Source organism: Macaca mulatta, chromosome 7 (genome assembly GCF_049350105.2).
Source record: "Macaca mulatta isolate MMU2019108-1 chromosome 7, T2T-MMU8v2.0, whole genome shotgun sequence".
Lineage (NCBI taxonomy): Eukaryota > Metazoa > Chordata > Mammalia > Primates > Cercopithecidae > Macaca > Macaca mulatta.
Genome location: NC_133412.1, coordinates 41,270,074 through 41,287,580, shown reverse-complemented (window position 1 = coordinate 41,287,580; position 17,507 = coordinate 41,270,074). Strand labels below are relative to the sequence as shown.

Below are 17,507 nucleotides of genomic sequence, written 5' to 3'. Positions count from 1 at the left end.
ATTCAGTATCAGTCCAGCTAACAGCTAGGGTCACCCTCAGCACGCCAGCTGCTATGCTGTGCACTGCAGGGGCAAAGATGCAAAGATGCAAAGATATGAATCCTCCTTCCAGCTGAAGAAAGCTCTGGTAGGGGAGCTATGATAAAAACAGCAAAGGATCGCTAGACAAGAGAAAGCATGCCAAATATTCATCACAGAAAGGTTCAAATAAGCTTGGTGGGGCCTGGAGGAGGGTGGGGCTCACTCCTGGGGGTGGTGGAGGGTGCTTAGGGTTGCTGAGGAAAGTCTGCAAGAACACCGTGGATTGAGTTAGACTTTGAAGCCCAGCTAGGATTTCAATGGGCAGAGACTGAACAGAAGGCTTTCCAGGCAGAGCAGATGGCGTGCGCAAAGGTGCAAGGTATGGAAGCCCTTGAGTGCTTTAAGAAACAGGGATGTTCGATTTTCTTAAATATTTTTTTTATTTAATAGCTTTATGGTGATATAATTCACATACTATATAATTTATTCACTTAATGTGTACCGTTTACGAAGTTAAATAACCAACACCACCATCATTTATAGAAAATAGAAAAGAAACCTTGTACTCCCCATCTCTCCATTCCCCCAATCCTAGGCGACGACTAATCTATTTTCTGTCTCTGTGGATTTGCCTATTCTGGGTATTTTGTATCAATGGAATATTTTTTGTCTTTTGTGACTGGTTCTTTCCCTTAGCATAATGTTTTCAAGGTTCATTGCTGCTGTAGCAGGTATCAATACTTCATTCCTCTTTATATTTAATTAAATTAAATTAATTAATTTATTTATTTATTGAGATGGAGACTCACTCTGTTGCCCAGGCTGGAGTGCAGTGGCATGATCTTGGCTCACTGCAACCTCCACCTCCTGGGTTAAGCGATTCTCCTGCCTCAGCCTCCTGAGTAGCTGGGACTACAGAAGTGCACCACCACACCCAGCTTTTGTATTTTTTGAAGAGACAGGGGTTTTGCCATGTTGGCCAGGCTGGTCTCAAACTCCTGACCTCAAGTAATCCACCCGCCTCGACCTCCCAAAGTTCTAGGATTACGGGCGTGAGCCACCGTGCCCAGCAGTATTTCATTCCTTTTTATTTTTTTGACTTCATTCCTTTTTATGGCCAAAGAGCATTCACATGTGGATACTAGATGTGCTATGGGTGTTCACATCTTGTTTATCCATTCATTCACTGTTTCCCCTTCAGGGCTATTGGGAATATGCTGCTGTGAACATTTGTATACGGATTTTGTGTGGATTGTGTTTTCGGGACATTTCCTTTAGAGTGGAGTGAAGGAAAGTTGTGTGGTGGGAGAAAGTGGGTGAAGCAGAGGGGACCATAGTCTGAGTGGTTGGGTGGGAGTGAGAAGGGAGAGCTCAGGATTCCATTGCAGCCTCACTGGGAGTTTGGGATGTGCGAGGGCCAGGCCCATGGGTGTGTGAGGGGCTTTCCCCTACCCCGCACACACCTGCATTGTTGTGTCAGACCTGGCAGCTGCTTGCTGGGCTGGAAATAGCCTGAGCGGCTGGTATTTTCCCTGGAAATGGGGTGCATTTTTTCCTGTGTCCTGCTGAGGACCAAAATTAGTTAAACACAGAGAGAAATGTGGGCTACACAGTTAATCTAGAGGAGGGGAATGTTGTCAACAGGAAGCTGGCTGGCCAGGGGAAAGAGGCGGTCAGGAAGACCAAGTCAGTAAGCCAAGTATAAACAGAGGCTAAGCTGGGATGTCCCCCTCCCTTTCACACTCACACAGCAGTGCTGGGTTTGTTTACAGGAAATGCTGCAAGTATCTCTGACCCCATTTGACAGATGGGAAAACAGAGGCACTGCATTAAAGGGATCTGCCACTCAGAGACAGAACGGAGATGAAGGCTAGAGTCTTCAGTTCTGCTGTGAGCAGAAGGTTTAGTAAAACCCAGGCCTTGCCCTCAATGCTTTGCCTGTCTTTGAGTTCACAGAGAAGACTGAGGACACAAAAACAAGGAAGAGTTTATGCTGTTTCAGTCTCCTAAAAAGAACACCAAGTCCCACCCCAAACCCCAAAGCCAAAACACAAACCAACCAGCCTTTAATTATCGTCTTTTTTTTTCTTTTCTTCCTTCCTTCCTTTTTTTTTTTTCTCCTTTTTGTTGTCCAGCCAGAAAACATTATGTTGTTAGACAAGAATATTCCTATTCCACACATCAAGCTGATTGACTTTGGTCTGGCTCACGAAATAGAAGATGGAGTTGAATTTAAGAACATTTTTGGGACGCCGGAATTTGTCGGTGAGTTTTAGGCCTGTTTCTTTCTCAGCTAAGAATCTGAGCATCAAAGGTAGAGATCCTGGGAAGAAACCTGTGTCTGGGGCTATGGCCTCTGGGCAAAGAGATGATACGTTGGGACATCCCTAGAAACCTAATGGGTGGAGAAGGAAATGTCTTGTTGGGCCTGGGGGTGAGGGCCCAGGTGTAGCCTTTGAGTGCTCAGTGGGGCAAGGGCTGAATGGGGCCCAGTGGCTCTCAGTGGGGCTACAGCCTATAAGGTTAAACCCTCGCAGCCCTGGCCCCACCTCCTGCTCTTAGATGAGTTTATTCTTGTGAAGATTTAAAATTACCTCGCGCTCTTGAATTCCCATAAACTCAACCTTCTCTGAACTAGCTTTTGATTTCCTGAAAAGGAAAAGGGAAATCATCTGCCAAATTCCACATCCACCCACTCGCCTCTCCTCTATGCCTGGCTTTATTCATGCATGGGGGTGCCTAGCTCCAGTGGGGCCCTGGCTGCTTTCTCTTCCCTCTGTTTCTCTCACCCTTGGCCCAGGCCCCTGCCTATTCTGTACCCCAGAAGCCTCCCTACAGGGCTTGGGGAGGAAGTTGGGGTCATGAAGAAACAGCCTGTACAGGGGGAAGGAATGAGCCCTGAGAACCACCATCTGTGTATCTGCTTTGGGAGTTGGAGTGGTCTTGGAGACAGGGAGGGCATGCATGATGTCCTCAAAATCTGGGTGCTAAAACTTCTGACCACAGTCAAATCAAAAAGAAAGAATGTGTCAGGCGAACCTCCTGATGGATTTTCAGGCTCTGCAGCCACTGTAGAATGCTGTTCAGAGACCCCACAGATCCCAGGGCAGGAAGCCCTTGCTGTATACCAGGCACTATGTCTCATGCTCTACAAACATTCTCTTAATTATCTTCAAATGGCTTCATGAAGCAAAGTTAATTATTTTCTCCAACAAGTGACTTGTTCAAGGCAACACAACCAGTAGGCAGTGGAGCTGAGATTCAAATACAGATACAGCCAACAGCAAAGCCTGTGCTCTTCCCGTTATGCCAGGTTGTCTAAGGAAACCCTGCCCTCAAAGAGCTTACAATTCAGTTGTAGAGACAAGACATCAAACCACCAAATAAGAGTGCCAGAAGGATCTTTTTGGATTCTCTGGTCAAGTTTAACATATGTGGAGATGACAGGCTGGGGGATTTTAGTTAAGGTCAACTCAAGTTATTTATCACCTACCGTATGACAGATATTAGGTGATGTATGGGGGACACAGTCATACTCAGAATGACACACCCAAGGTCACAAGTTGGTGGCCAAGCCAACTTAAACCTGGGGCACAGACATCTAGACTCGAGCTTTGTCTGAAAGAGCGGTTGCTACCCACCATTCTCATATGTGATAAAAACGCATGTCTATTAGTTAAATTTATTCTAATTGTTAACAATAAACAACTAGAAACTCAGAGCAATAATGGAAGAGGTGTCACAAGACAGGATGTGATTAAGTGTAAAGCAAGTGAAATAGATGTTCTGAAAAGACTGTTCATATGAGATATCCACTCTGGCAAAGTCAATGGGATCAGTCATGGCCTTGAGTGAGTGAGGGAAAAAGGTCTGGTGTTGGGGTGGGAGAGGTATCGGAAGAGGGGTGGGGAGGGAGCCAGAGGAGAGGAGGAACACCTCCCAGGTTCACTGATACCCCATCAGGGGAGTAAGGCCAGAGTAAGCCATTTATCAGGGACAAGTCACTGTCCACTGCAAATGGAGCCGAGAGTTCACACTAGACTGTTCGTGTGAGTGGGTTATTGATGGATGAGGCTGTACTATGGAGAGTTTTGTCCAGTGGTATGCTGATAAATAACCAGGTCTCAAAAACAAATTCCCTAATTTATAGCATTGGCCAATTTCAAGATAGTGGCATGTTGTCACTCAATACAGAGTTGGAAAGATATACACATCATTGACTTTTGTGAGCCAGTATGGTTTTGTTTGCACTGGTTTTATCTTACCTTAAAATATATAAGATGACTTCTCCAAACCCTTGGCTAAATTATGATGACTTTCTTTCCCAAGACCCCTGAGAAATAGGTTTTAACCATTTTCCCCTGCTCCTACCATTCCTTTGATATTGTAACCTGAGACCCAGGGTCAAAAAATTAATGTCAGCTTTTAGTACTAGGGTGGATTAGGTGTTCTAAAAAGCCCTCCAGCTACAAAACTGGATTTTTTTTTTTTTTTTTTTTTTTGAGACAGGGTCTCACTCTGTCACCCAGGCTGGAGTGCAGTGGTGCCATCATACCTCACCACAGATTCAATGTCCTGGGCTCAAGTAATCCTCCCACCTCAACCTCCTGAGTAGCTTGGTCTACAGGCATGCACCATTATGCCTGGCAAATTTTTAAAATGTTTTGTAGAGGTGGGGTCTCACTATATTGCCCAGGCTGATCTCAAATTCCCGGACCCAAGTGATCCCCCCACCTCAGCCTGCCAAAGTGCTGGGTGACAGGTGTGAGCCACCATGCCTGGCTTACAAAACTGGATTCTTGAGAAAAATTTTCTTTTTCGTGAAATTCTGGTCTCACGGGAAGTAAGAGAAATCTTTATTTTTATTTATTTATTGAGACAGAGTCTCATTCTGTCGCCCACGCTGGAGGGCACAGGTGTGATCTCAGCTCACTGCAACCTCCACCTCCTGGGTTCAAGTGATTCTCGTGCCTCAGCCTCCCTAGTAGCTGGGATTACAGGCACCCACCACCATGCCTGGCTAATTTTTGTGTTTTTAGTAGAGATAGGGTTTCATCCTGTTGGCCAGGCAGGTCTCCAACTCCTGACCTCAAGTGATCCCCCTGCCTTGGCCTCCCAAAGTACTGGGATTACAGACGTGAGCCAGTGAGCCATTGCTCCTGGTCAGAGAAATCTTTAAACATAGTAACTCCTTCAGCACCACCTGTCCCACCGCCAAAAGCTGACAAGTTGGAGCTAAAGCAGTGAGCAGCAAGAAAATTCAACAGAAGGACCTCCCCTAGAGGCAAGTTCGCTTGTCACCACTTCAGTTAGAGACTAGCAAAATTTAGACGTTCAAGGACATAAGATACTGGAATTATCAGATGTTGACTATAACATCTGATGGATGGAATATATACACTAGTGGAATATACACATTAAAGTACATTTTATATACATAGAAATAAAAGGTAGACTCACAAGAATGAGCAAGCAACAAGAGGTGTCAAAAATGACCAGATGAATTTTAAAAAGAACTAGATAATAGAACTTGAAGGAATTTAATTGCTGAAATTTAAAACTCTGTGAATGGGTTAAACATCAGATTATATACAGCGAAGGAGAGAGTCGAAGAATTGAAAGAGCTGAAAAAAGTTAGCTAGAGGCCGGGCACGGTGGCTCACGCCTGTAATCCCAGCACTTTGGGAGGCCGAGACGGGCGGATCACAGCTTGGGAGATCGAGACCATCCTGGCTAACACGGTGAAACCCCATCTCTACTAAAAATACAAAAAATTAGCCGGGCGTGGTGGCGGGCACTTATAGTCCCAGCTACTCGAGAGGCTGAGGCAGGAGAATGGCGTGAACCCGGCAGGCGGAGCTTGCAGTGAGCCGAGATCGCGCCACTGCACTCCAGCCTGGGCAACAGAGCGAGATTCCGTTTCAAAAAAAAAGTTAGCTAGAGCACCACAGAGTGACAAAGACGTAGAAAATGAAAGAGAGGAAAAGTAAGAGAGTAAAAAGAGAAAACCCATCACAGGTCTCTTTGGAATTCTAAAAGGAGGAAATAGAGACAAAAAAAAAGGAGAAGCACTATTTGAAGAGAATGGCTGAGAATTTTCAGAACTGCATCCATGCATCCACAGACACAGAAAGGACAATACATACCATGCAGAAAAAACAAAAATCTTACCTAGATACATTATAGTGAAATTGAAGGGTACCAAGACAAAGCAGTGAGAGAAGACAAATACCTACAAAAGAACAATAATTAGATCAACAGCATATTTCTCCAAACAACAGTGGAAGCCAGTATCCAGTGGAATATTATCTCCAAAGAGCTGACGAAAAATAAAAGTAAACCCATAATTGTGTGCCCAGAAATATATCTCAAGAGTGAGGACAGGCATGGTGGCTTATGCCTGTAATCCCAGCACTTTGGGAGGCCAAGGCGGGTGGATCACTTGAGGTCAGGAGCTCGAGACCAGCCTGACCAACATGGTGAAACCCTGCCTCTACTAAAAATACAAAAATTAGCCAGATGTGGCGGTGCACGCTTGTAATCCCAGCTACTTGGGAGGCTAAGGCAGGAGGATCACTTGAACCCAGGAGAGAGAGGTTGTCGTGAGCTGAGATCGCGCCATTGCACTCTAGCCTGAACGACAGAGTGAGATCATGTATCAGAAAAAAAAAACAAAAAACAAACAAAAAAAAACAATGAGGGCAAAGATGTAAGAAAAACAAAGAAGAACAATTTAAAAACCCCCAAAACATTGATATAGAGTTTACCACCAATAGACCATCATTAGCAGAAGTTCTAAAAGATGTACTTCTGAATTAAAGAAATGAACTCTGAAGGGAGGCCTCAAAGCAAGAAGTAAGAGAAGCAAAGAAATCAGTAAATATTAAGCAAATGTAAACATTTTTCTGCCTAAAATTGTGATGATGGCTGGGCACAGTGGCTCATGCCTGTAATCCCAGCATTTTTGGGAGGCCAAGACGGGCAGATCACTTGAGGCCAGGAGTTCGAGACTAGCCTGGGCAACATGGTGAAACCCCACCTCTACTAAAAATACAAAAAATTAGCCAGGCATTGTGGCTCACGCCTGTAGTCCCAGCTACTCTGGAGGCTGAAGTAGGATAATTGCTTGAACCTGGAAGGTGGAGGTTGCAGAGAGCCGAGATAGCACCACTGTACTCTAGCCTGGGCGACAGTGAGAGTGTGTTTCAAAAAACAAAACAATAGGCTGGGCGCCATGGCTCACACCTGTAATCTCAGCGCTTTGGGAGGCTGAGACGGGCAGATCACCTGAGGTCAGGAGTTCAAGATCAGCCAGCCTGGCCAACATGGTGAAACCCCAACTCTACTAAAAATACAAAAATTAGCTGGGAGTGGCGGTGGGTGCCTGTAATCCCAGCTACTCGGAAGGCTGAGGCAGGAGAATTGCTTGAACCCAGGAGGTGGAGGTTGCAGTGAGCCAAGTTGGCACCATTGCACTCCAGCCTGGGTAATAAGAGCAAGACTCCATCTCAAAAAAAAAAATAGGATAAAACTAAAACATGAAGAAAATGTTAGATGGATCAGTGTTTAAAATTAATGTTCTGAGGTTTTTAGATTGTTAGAGGAGCATCAAAATGTTGATTTATATTAGAATTTGTTAGATATCCACAGTTATGTCTCAAAGATAGTTGTTAAAAAAAAGAAGTTGGGGAAAAAACAATGAAACCGAAAGTCTTTGTTTTAAAGAAGGCAAGAAAGGAAAAGAAAGGCACAGAAAAAAAAACAGACAAATAAAAGCATGTTGATGACAGAAATAAAAGTGTATATATCTCAGATAAATGGCATGAGAAAGTGAGTTCTGCTTCTCAATCTATGATGAAAGCTTTAAAAAAAAAAAAAATTCGGCTGGACGTGGTGGCTCACGCCTGTAATCCCAGCACTTTGGGAGGCTGAGGCCAGAGGCTTGAAATTTGAGACCAGCCTGGGCAATGTAGTGAGACCTCATCTCTACAAAAACAGTTTAAAAAATAGCTGGTATAGTGGCACATGCCTGTGGTCCCAGCTACTTGGGAGGCTGAGGTGGGAGGATCGCTTAACCCCAGGGGGTTGAGTCAGCAGTGAGCTGTGATTGTGCCACTGCACTCCAGCCTGGGTAAATAAGCAAGACCCTGTCTCAAAAACAAACAAACAAAAAAATCAGTCTGTCTTGAACTGCTACTTCAGTAAGATACAATAAAAAATAAATTCTTAGGCCAGGTGCTATGGCTCATGCCTGTAATCCCAGCACTTTGGGAGGCCGAGGGAGGTGGATCACCTGAGGTCAGGAGTTTGAGACCAGCCTGGCCAACATGGCGAAACTCTGTCTCTACTAAAAATATAAAATTAGCTTGTCTTGGTGGCATGTGCCTGTAATCCCAGCTACTTGGGAGACTGAGGCAGGAGAATCACTTGAACCCAGGAGGTGGAGGTTGCGGTGAGCCGAGATCGCATCATTGCACTCCAGACAGGGCAAAAAGAATGAAACTCTGTCTCAAAAAAACAAAAATAAAAACAAATAAATTATTAGAAAAATGACCACGGTTTGGATGTCACAGCAGTGTCACATTGCTATAAGAGTCTCTAAATGCATAGTCCAAATTTCTGTGCCTATCTTGTTGGACCAGTGAGTCTATGAACTGTTTGTCTCTGCAGACCACACTTTGAATTATCACTGACCTAAAGAAAGTCTTTCATGTGCACATTAGGAAACACATGCAAAAAAAAAAAATTCATAGCAATGTCGTTTCAATAATTTTTTAAAATGGAAGCCATTTAAACGAACTCTGAGAGAATGACTACAAAATGATACACATTCACATGATGGATTACCATGTAGTAGTGAAAATGTAAAAAGCATGGATGAACAGTCCTTCTTAAGCTACTGTCCCCTCTTTTGTCTCCATAATCTCCAAGCTTTTAAAAAGTGTCATCTATGCCTTACCTCCACATCTGTGTACCTTCTTTTTGTTTTTTTTTTTGGAGATGGAATTTCGTTCTTGTTGCCCAGGCTAGAGTGCAATGGCGTGATCTTGGCTCACTGCAACCTCCGTATCCTGGGTTCAAGCGATTCTCCTGCCTCAGCCTCCTGAGTAGCTGGGATTACAGGCATGCGCCACCACGCGCAGCTAATTTTGTATTTTTAGTAGAGACAGGGTTTCACCATGTTGGTCAGTCTGGTCTCAAACTCCTAACCTCAGGTAATCTGCCCACCTTGGCCTCCCAAAGTGCTGGGATTACAGCCATGAGCCACCACACCCGGTCCTTTTTTTTTTTTTTTTTCCCAGACAGGGTCTCACTCTGTCACCCGGGCTGAAGTGCAGTGGCATGATCTCAGCTCACTGCAACTTCCACCTCCCAGGTTCAAGCAATTCTCATGCCTCAGCCTCCCAAGTAGCTGGGATTACAAGCACTCGCCACCATACCCAGCTACTTTTTTTATATTTTTAGTAGAGATGGGGTTTTGCCATGTTGGCCAGGCTGGTCTCCAATCTTGACCTCAAGTGATCCACCCACCTCGGCCTCCCAAAGTGCTGGGATTATAGATGTGAGCCACCGTGCCCAGCCTGTACCTTCTTGACACTCTGGGCACTGTGGGGCTGTGAAATTCAACACTCACTTTCCAGGGATTATCTGCTTGATCTCTGGGGAGCATTTGGTCTTCTTGTCTCCTTGGCAGAGCCATCTCTCCTAGACTCTGCACCCTCTCCTGGTCATCACATCGTTGGCTCAGCTCCTGCTCCTTTCTGTACATGGATGGCTCCAAACATGATGGCTCTGACCCACTCCCCTGAAGCCTGCCCCTGGACATCTTCCCCTGGCTGCCCCTCAGGCACCTCAAGCTCATTGTCTCAGGGGCCCCCAAGAATGTCCTCCTGCTCATCAGGTGGGAGGGACCCTCTTTCAGACCAGACTCAGAGGAAAATGCCTTCTTCTTCATCGCTTTCCAGCACTGACATGACTGGTCTTTACCAGAGAGTTCTAAAGCAGGCTGCATAGCCAAGGCCCCATTTCTCCTTCCTGTACCTTCCTCTCCCTGCTCTCCTCTTCCTTTTTCAGGTGTTCTGTGTACTTTTCCTTTTCCTATCAAGGCCTGTTTGTAAAAGGTTTCTACCAGGATAACAGACAACTCTTTTCTTAGTCCTTTTGGGCTGCTTTGATGAAATACCTTAAAGTGGGTCATTTATAAACAACAGAAATTTATTGCTTACAGTTTTGGAGGATGGGAAGGCCAAGGTCAAGGTGCCAGTGAGGCACCTTTGGAATCTGGTGAGAGCTCACCCTGTTTCATAGATGGCACCTTCTTGCTAAGTTGTCAAATGATCAAAGGGGCAGACAAGCTCTCTCAGGCCTCGTTTTCTTTTTCTTTCCCTTTTTTTTTTTAAGATTGGGTCTCACTCTGTCACTCAGGCTGGAGTAGTAGTACAATTATGGCTCACTGCAGCCTCAACCTTCCCAGGCTCAAGCAATCCTCCCACCTCAGCCTCTTCCCAAGTACCTGGGACTACAGGCATGTACCACCACACCCAGGTAATTTTTAAAAATTTTTTGTGGAGATGGGGTCTCACTGTGTTGCCCAGGCTGGTCTCCAACTCCTGGGCTCCAGCAGTCTTCCTGCCTCACCCTCCCAAAGTGCTGGGATTATAGGTGTGAGCCACCACACCCAGCCCTCAGGCCTCTTTATAGGGGTACTAGTCCCACTTGAGAGGTTTCCATTCTCATGACCTAGTTACCTCCTAAAGACTATACCTCTTAATACTATTGCATTGGGGATTTGCTTTCAACATATGAATTTTGGGGACACACAAACATTTGGGCCATGGCAACTCCTTTCCTCAGAAATCTTAGACGCAGATCACCTTTATCTGCTGCTCTAATTTTCCTGGAGATTTAGGATGGAGACATTTGGCACCAAATTCCCTAAAATTCCCTACAACCATCTCTCCTCTCATTTTCACACTCATGTTGACTATTTAATATGACTTCTTTCAGCTCCAGAAATTGTGAACTATGAACCCCTGGGTCTGGAGGCTGACATGTGGTAAGTTGGACAGGCCACCCAGGTGACCTAGCAATCTTTCCAAGGGCAGAAGGCCTCAGATCCTGCTCCAGGTGACATCCCCTTAACCATGAAAGCCCCTTACTCCACACTCACTGTTCAGAGCCTCTGGCTGCTCCCCCAGTATGTTAGACCTGTGGCCAGGGCAGCTGGAGGCCTCTAGGCCTGGACCTGAGGCCAGTTAGCTCCTGACCAGGTCAGAGCTTTATCAGGAATGGAGGAGCAAAAAGAGAGGCAAGGTGGAGGGTGCAGGCTCACCCCTGGGCCTGCCCCAGCCAGGTTAAATATAATAGTAACAGTAGCTCACTCAGTCGGCCAACCAAGTGGTCACTGAAAGTCCATGCATTCTGGGCACTGTGCTGGGCCTGCGGATACTGCAGGGATTAGTTCTCTGCACAGATGGGACTCGTTTCATTTGGACCCTGCTTTACAGTTGGCCAAGCACCTTTGTTACCTGGTTTTCTAAAATCCTGCCAACAGTCCTGTAAGGTAGTTATCATTATCCTCATTTTATAAGGGGAAAAGGGCTCCCAGGTGGTAAGGGACTTACCTAAATCACACAGCCTGCAAGTGCAAGAGTCTGATCTTGAACTTGGGTCTTCAGACTCAGGATTCGGAGCTCGATGACTCCACACACATCCCGGGCTGCTGCTGAGGAGAGGGATGGAGAGGGGTGTGGAGCATGAGACGGCATCCAGGGTCTACTGTGGAGGAGGCAAGTGACCTCTTCCCCTGAGATCCATGAGGGTGTCCTTGCTCGTCGGGGATTGGACCCAGGCGGCCCTGACTTGACTGTTCTTTATTTTGCAGGAGCATAGGCGTCATCACCTACATCCTGTGAGTATCCCTGATCTAGGGGCTCTGGCTCAGCTTAGATCTGGGGGAACCAGAAGGAATGAGAGAGGGGCAGGCTGACAGACTGACATTTACTAAGCACCCACCATAATCCAGATGCGTTAAGTCCACACAGCAAGCCTGAGGCTAAGTGCTGTAGGTTCATTGTATCCATCTGACCCTGGCATTGAGGTTGAGTAGGCATCCACGGGAGCAGCCTCGGGCTCTCCACTCTGTACAGCCTGTGTCTGCATTTCTCCTGTAGAATGCCAGGACTCCCCTGTTTAGCCTCCCCCAGACTGAGGTGTACTGGAGAATGTTACTTTTCACTCAGAACTCTTTTTTTTTTTGAGACGGAGTCTTGCTCTGTCACCCAGACTGAAGTGCAGTGGCACGATCTTGGCTCACTGCAACCTCCGCCTCCTGGGTTCAAGCAATTTTCCTGCCTCACCCTCCCAAGTAGCTGGGATTACAGGCACCCACCACCATGCCTGGCTAATTTTGTATTTTTAGTAGAGACAGGGTTTCACTCTGTTGGCCAGACTGGTCTTGAATTCCTGACCTCATGGTCCACCTGCCTCAGCCTCCCAAAGTGCTGGGATTACAGCTGTGAGTCACTGTGCCCGTCCCCTTCACTCAGAACTCTTTGGACAGCCCTGTGAAGCTACTTATGCCCTCCCCAATCTTGCCTCTTCTTTCTTTCCTCATTTCCCCAGATCCCCTTTTCTTCCTCTCACTGTCTCTCTCCTCCTTTCTCCTTCCTCTTTGCCTGTATTCAGTTGCTTAGACAGAGATTTCCTGCATAGCTCCAGTGTGTAGTGAGTTACCTCTGGGGCTGGAGTCCCATGATACTATCACTTTCCATCTCTGTGACCTTGGGTAGGGACTTAACCTCTGGGCTTGTTTTTCTCATGAGAAAAACGAGAATCACAAACTTCCTGCCATGGGCGTGTTGTAAAAGCTAAATAAGTCAACGTGCAAGTTTCCTAGCCCTGGCTCTGGCACATGCACAGTGGGCTGGTGACTATTCATTCCATCAGCCCTTCCCAACCATTTTCCCTTCACGGCACACATGGAAAATGCTATTTTTATAGCACACTGGAGTAAGAGTCAACTGGTTGGGGCAGGGGGCACCAGTGCTCAGCAGCTGAGGGGATCATTCTCTCAATGATCCCTATGAATCAGGTCTCTGACTCTCCCAGCAGCACTTGGAGTAGGAACCCTGTGTGACATGGTGGATCCCCCTGAGCTGCAGCAGAAGATCTCAACCCTGGCGGCACAGCAGAGCTTTTAACACCCACCATGGCCCAGGCCCCACCCCAGATCTATTATATCACAATTGCTGGGGATAGAGTCTTAGTATCTATATCTTTTAAAACTCCAGCTGAATTTGATGCAAAGAGAAGGCTGAGAACCATCAATCTATAGTTTCAGATCAGAGCCAGAATAGTCTGACTCTGGCTCTTGAAACTTTGATTTCTTCAGGACTCTGATTTGAACTATGAAGGAATCCCATGTAATCCCAGCATTTTGGAAGGCTGAGGTGGGCAGATGCTTAAGTCCAGGAGTTCAAGATCAGGCTGGGCAACATGACAAAACCCCGTCTCTACAAAAAACAAAACAAAAAACTAGCGGGGTGTGCTGGCACACATCTACAGTCCCAGCTACTTGGGAGGCTGAGACAGGAGGATCGCTTGAGCCCAGAAGTTACAGTGAGTCGTAATCGCACAACTGCACTCCATCCTAGGCAGCAGAGCAAGATCCCGTCTCAAAAAAGAAGGAATCCCAGTGTCTGCTGAAGGCATAGTCTTCTTGTGGCTTGTTTGAATTTAACAGCTTTGTTGAGATCTGCTCCATGGCAGGCACCGTACCAGGCCCCAGGATGCGACATGAAGGAGGGTCTTCCCTGCTTGCTGGGGCTCCCTGTCTGTGGGAAACACACCATACACCTAACTCACACCCAGTGGAACCAAGGTTAGGCTGGAGGCATGAACACGCCTCTTTGAGACACAGATGGGAGCCACTGGTTTGCTGAAGGTTTATTGAGAGAGGAATAGAGCACATGATTGATGGATCGATTTGAACTGGGATGTAGGGAATGAATGGGATGTGGGTGGAGAAGGAGGGAAGGGCTGTGCTGGCTGAGGAAACAGCGTGAGAAAAGGAATGGTAAACCTTAAGTTCGGCTAAAATGTACCAAGCATGGGGTAAGGACCGACGCTTGATGCCTTGCTCAGGAGTTTAGATGTGATCCGATAGAAGATGGAAGGTCATAGAGGGCTTTTGTGTTCTCACAATAACAATAATAATGGCCATTAATTCCAGAGCCCTTAATGTGGGCCAGGATCACATAAGGCTTTTGTATGCATTTATTCTTTACAACAATCATGTGAGGTGGGAATTTTAGTTTCTTTATTTTACAGATGAGGAAACTACAGCTCAGAGGGGTTCTAGCTTCACACAGCTAATGAGTGGCTTATCAAATTGCAGTATCAAAATGTTTCCAGTGCATCTTGCTGCCACCATGCTAAGAAAGTGGCTGTGGAAATGGGGATGACTTTCAAGAGATATTTAGTAAACGGAACCAACAAGGAAGCTTTTGGCCAGTCAGATGTGTCAAGGGAATAGAAAGAAGGGTCCAAGGTGACTCCTGTGCTTCTAGCTTGGGTACATTCATGAAGTAATGTCATTCATCAAGGGAATGCTTGGAATGGGTTTGGACACAATAAGTTTGGGACAATGGCACTTCTGATCCAGACACCCCTGGATCATGCCTCTACAAAGGCATCCCATGAGCAACTGAAATCTGAGTCAGGAGATAGTAGATTTAGAACTCATTATTTGTATGACATCTTTGACAGTCCCTGTTGGGGAACCACACAGATCCTTCCTGTCCCTAATGGCCCATCTATTTCCAAACTTCTTGGGCTCTGCTTAAGTTGCTCCTGTAACCCAGAAGGGCTTTCTGTCTCCTCCTTCTGTCTCCTGTCTCTGACAACCTCTTTATTCTTCAAGACACAAACGATGCAAATATCCATGTCACCGTGAAGCCGCACTGGGCCTCCCTCTTTCCTGTGCTCCCCTGTCCTTCCATTATATTCTGCTTTGTCCTGCTGGGGATCACAAAGAGATACGTCTCTGTGTTTCTCTCCCCTCCGCTTTCACATCCCTTGAAGACACAGTTTCTGTCGGGTGCTTAGGAGGAGCTCCGTGAACATGTATTGAATTGGATTCAGCTGAACGGGTTGCTGGTTGGCTGCCCAGAGCGGGCAGGCTGTGTTGCTGGGAGCCTTCCAGCTCCATGCAGCAGTCATGGGGCAGGGTTCCCCTAGTCCGTCATCCCCATTTCCACCTACTTTTCCCTTAGTTATGTGATTCCCTGTCTGTTGTACTCAGCCTAAGTGGAGCATCCCCTTTCCTGGGAGACACGAAGCAGGAAACACTGGCAAATATCACGGCAGTGAGTTACGACTTTGATGAGGAATTCTTCAGCCAGACGAGCGAGCTGGCCAAGGACTTCATTCGGAAGCTTCTGGTTAAAGAGACCCGGTAAGAGGACAGAGAAGCCACTGGTTTCTCAGGTACCGATCCCTTCCTATCACCTCTGGCAAAGACCTGTCAGTATGTCCCTGCTTTGACATAGCTGTCATCTGCACCATTGTGGTCTAATCCGGGCAGGTGCTGGGAAGTGTGGCCTAGCCAAGACGTGGCATTCGTCTTGTTTGCTCAAGTCTTTCTGCTTTCTTCTCCTGTTGAAATGTGAATAACGTGTGTGTGTGTGTGTGTGTGTGTGTGTGTGTGTGTGTGTGTGCTGGAAGTCAGCCTGGGTTTCTTTAGGGCTCATTACCTTGTGCAGTCTGTCCCAAAGGCACCTGGAATTCAGATTTGAAAAGGTTAAGTGGCAGGATTTTCAAGCCAGTTCAGGTTGGGAGTAGGAGCTAGTAGGCTCGGAGAGGTCAGTACAGTGCGGCGGTGGAAGACATGCTAACCCTATCCCTTCTCCAGGGGCCAGGGTGAGCCACGTGGCTGTGGGGTCAAAGAATGAAATAGGCAGGGATTGCAGGGTGCTGGGTACCCGGAGCATGCCCTGGATGGAGCAGGAAGAAAGGTCCACAGACTAGAACACCATGTCCTCTCTATCCCACAGACTTCAGAGAGGGCCAGAGTGGGGTTGTCTGGAGTGCAAGGGCCCTGATTTTCCTGTCTAAGAGCAGTGCTAGGGAGAGTCACTTACCTGGGTACAGAGCAGCAAAAGGCAGAGAACGGATCCAGGAGGCAAACAGAAAAACAGAGACCAGGGATTTAGCAATGGAGGGTTGGCTTTTGGAAGATTATGGAAGCTCATTAGAGCATTTATGACTTCTTAGGCCATTCAGCTTTGGGACTAACAGTATGGGTTTAGGTAACAAGGCCACTCTATTGAGGGGTCTGCCTGGACTGCTTCCTTCCCCTGGAGTGCAGAATTTGCAGCCAGTTCTCATCCATCTCTGCATCCTCCATTCCACTGGTTTGACAGCAGTGGCCAAATAATACCAAAATATAGTTCTAAAAAGAGTGAGAACAGAGATGGTTGCTCCCAACTTCTGTCCTCATGGATCATCACTGTTTCCCAATCCTCATTGCAGGAAACGGCTCACAATCCAAGAGGCTCTCAGACACCCCTGGATCACGGTAAGGGCACAGCCATGAGTTCCAATGGGCAAAGGGTCCCTGCTCTGTCGCCAGTGTTGGCCTAGGCAGCCGGATGCAGAGGGCCTGTAGAGAGGCCTTTGCTTGAAACGCTGACCCTGGGCACAGATGAAAGCTAGCCAGGGGCCCCAAAGGGCCTGGGCTTGTTCGAATAGGTTTATTTGCTTGCCATTTTAAGTTTATGTGTCTCAAATTCAGGTAACTTATGAAATGAAACTCTCACAAACCTCAGTTGAAACCCTTTTTCTTTGGGGCCAACTTACACAGCGTTCTTTGTTGGAGGGTGTGTCACTGCCACTTCTCCAAGTGGAAATCAGGACTCCCCAGGTGTAGAGAGATCAATGACAATTGAAAACCCCAACTTTGTGACCAGCCCTCCTTCCTTCTGATTTTTGGGGCTCTAAGTCAAGGATGACACTTAAATCAGCCACCCACCTCCTCAGGCCCTGAGGAATGGGGCCCGAGACAGAGGCCTGGTGGGGAAGAGAGACAGCCACTGTCAGGGCAATTCTGTTCCCTCTGGGGAGAGTTGGAGCGAAAAGATGAATCCCTGCCTAACTCGCCTTGCAGTTGGGCTTCCGGCTGCTGGCTTTCCAGAGGCTCTTGTGGTCTGGTGTAGTGAAGAGCACTTTGAGAGGGTGAGACTCAGCAGGATTCAGGCCCTAATTCTGCTGACTGGCCAGCTATGCACACCTGGGGACATCACCAGACTTCCCATTTACCTTAACTGTTACGTGAGAAGGCCAGCAAGGATGAAATGACCATAAGAAAGGTAGAGATAAGAGAGGGTGAGGCAGGCCAGGCGCAGTGGCTCATGCCTGTAATCCCAGCATTTTGGGAGGCCGAGGCAGCAGAAGGATGGCTTGAGCCCCGGGGTTCAAGACCAACT

General features: G+C 47.0%; 1 protein-coding gene across 17 annotated transcripts in view; it reads left to right on the top strand.

Annotated features, from left to right (window-relative positions):
* DAPK2 (death associated protein kinase 2) overlaps positions 1 to 17,507 on the top strand; it is a 140,314-nt gene that overhangs the window by 105,361 nt on the left and 17,446 nt on the right. For 11 of the 17 annotated variants that reach the window (XM_001106327.5, XM_077939549.1, XM_077939554.1 and 8 more), the window contains 5 exons: positions 2,157 to 2,286; positions 11,029 to 11,077; positions 11,906 to 11,932; positions 15,326 to 15,478; positions 16,555 to 16,600. In XM_001106327.5, coding sequence (XP_001106327.1) covers positions 2,157 to 2,286; positions 11,029 to 11,077; positions 11,906 to 11,932; positions 15,326 to 15,478; positions 16,555 to 16,600 — 405 coding nt within the window. The remainder of the gene's footprint in view (positions 1 to 2,156; positions 2,287 to 11,028; positions 11,078 to 11,905; positions 11,933 to 15,325; positions 15,479 to 16,554; positions 16,601 to 17,507) is intronic. The other 6 variants (XM_077939550.1, XM_077939551.1, XM_077939560.1 and 3 more) reach the window with 1 other exon arrangement.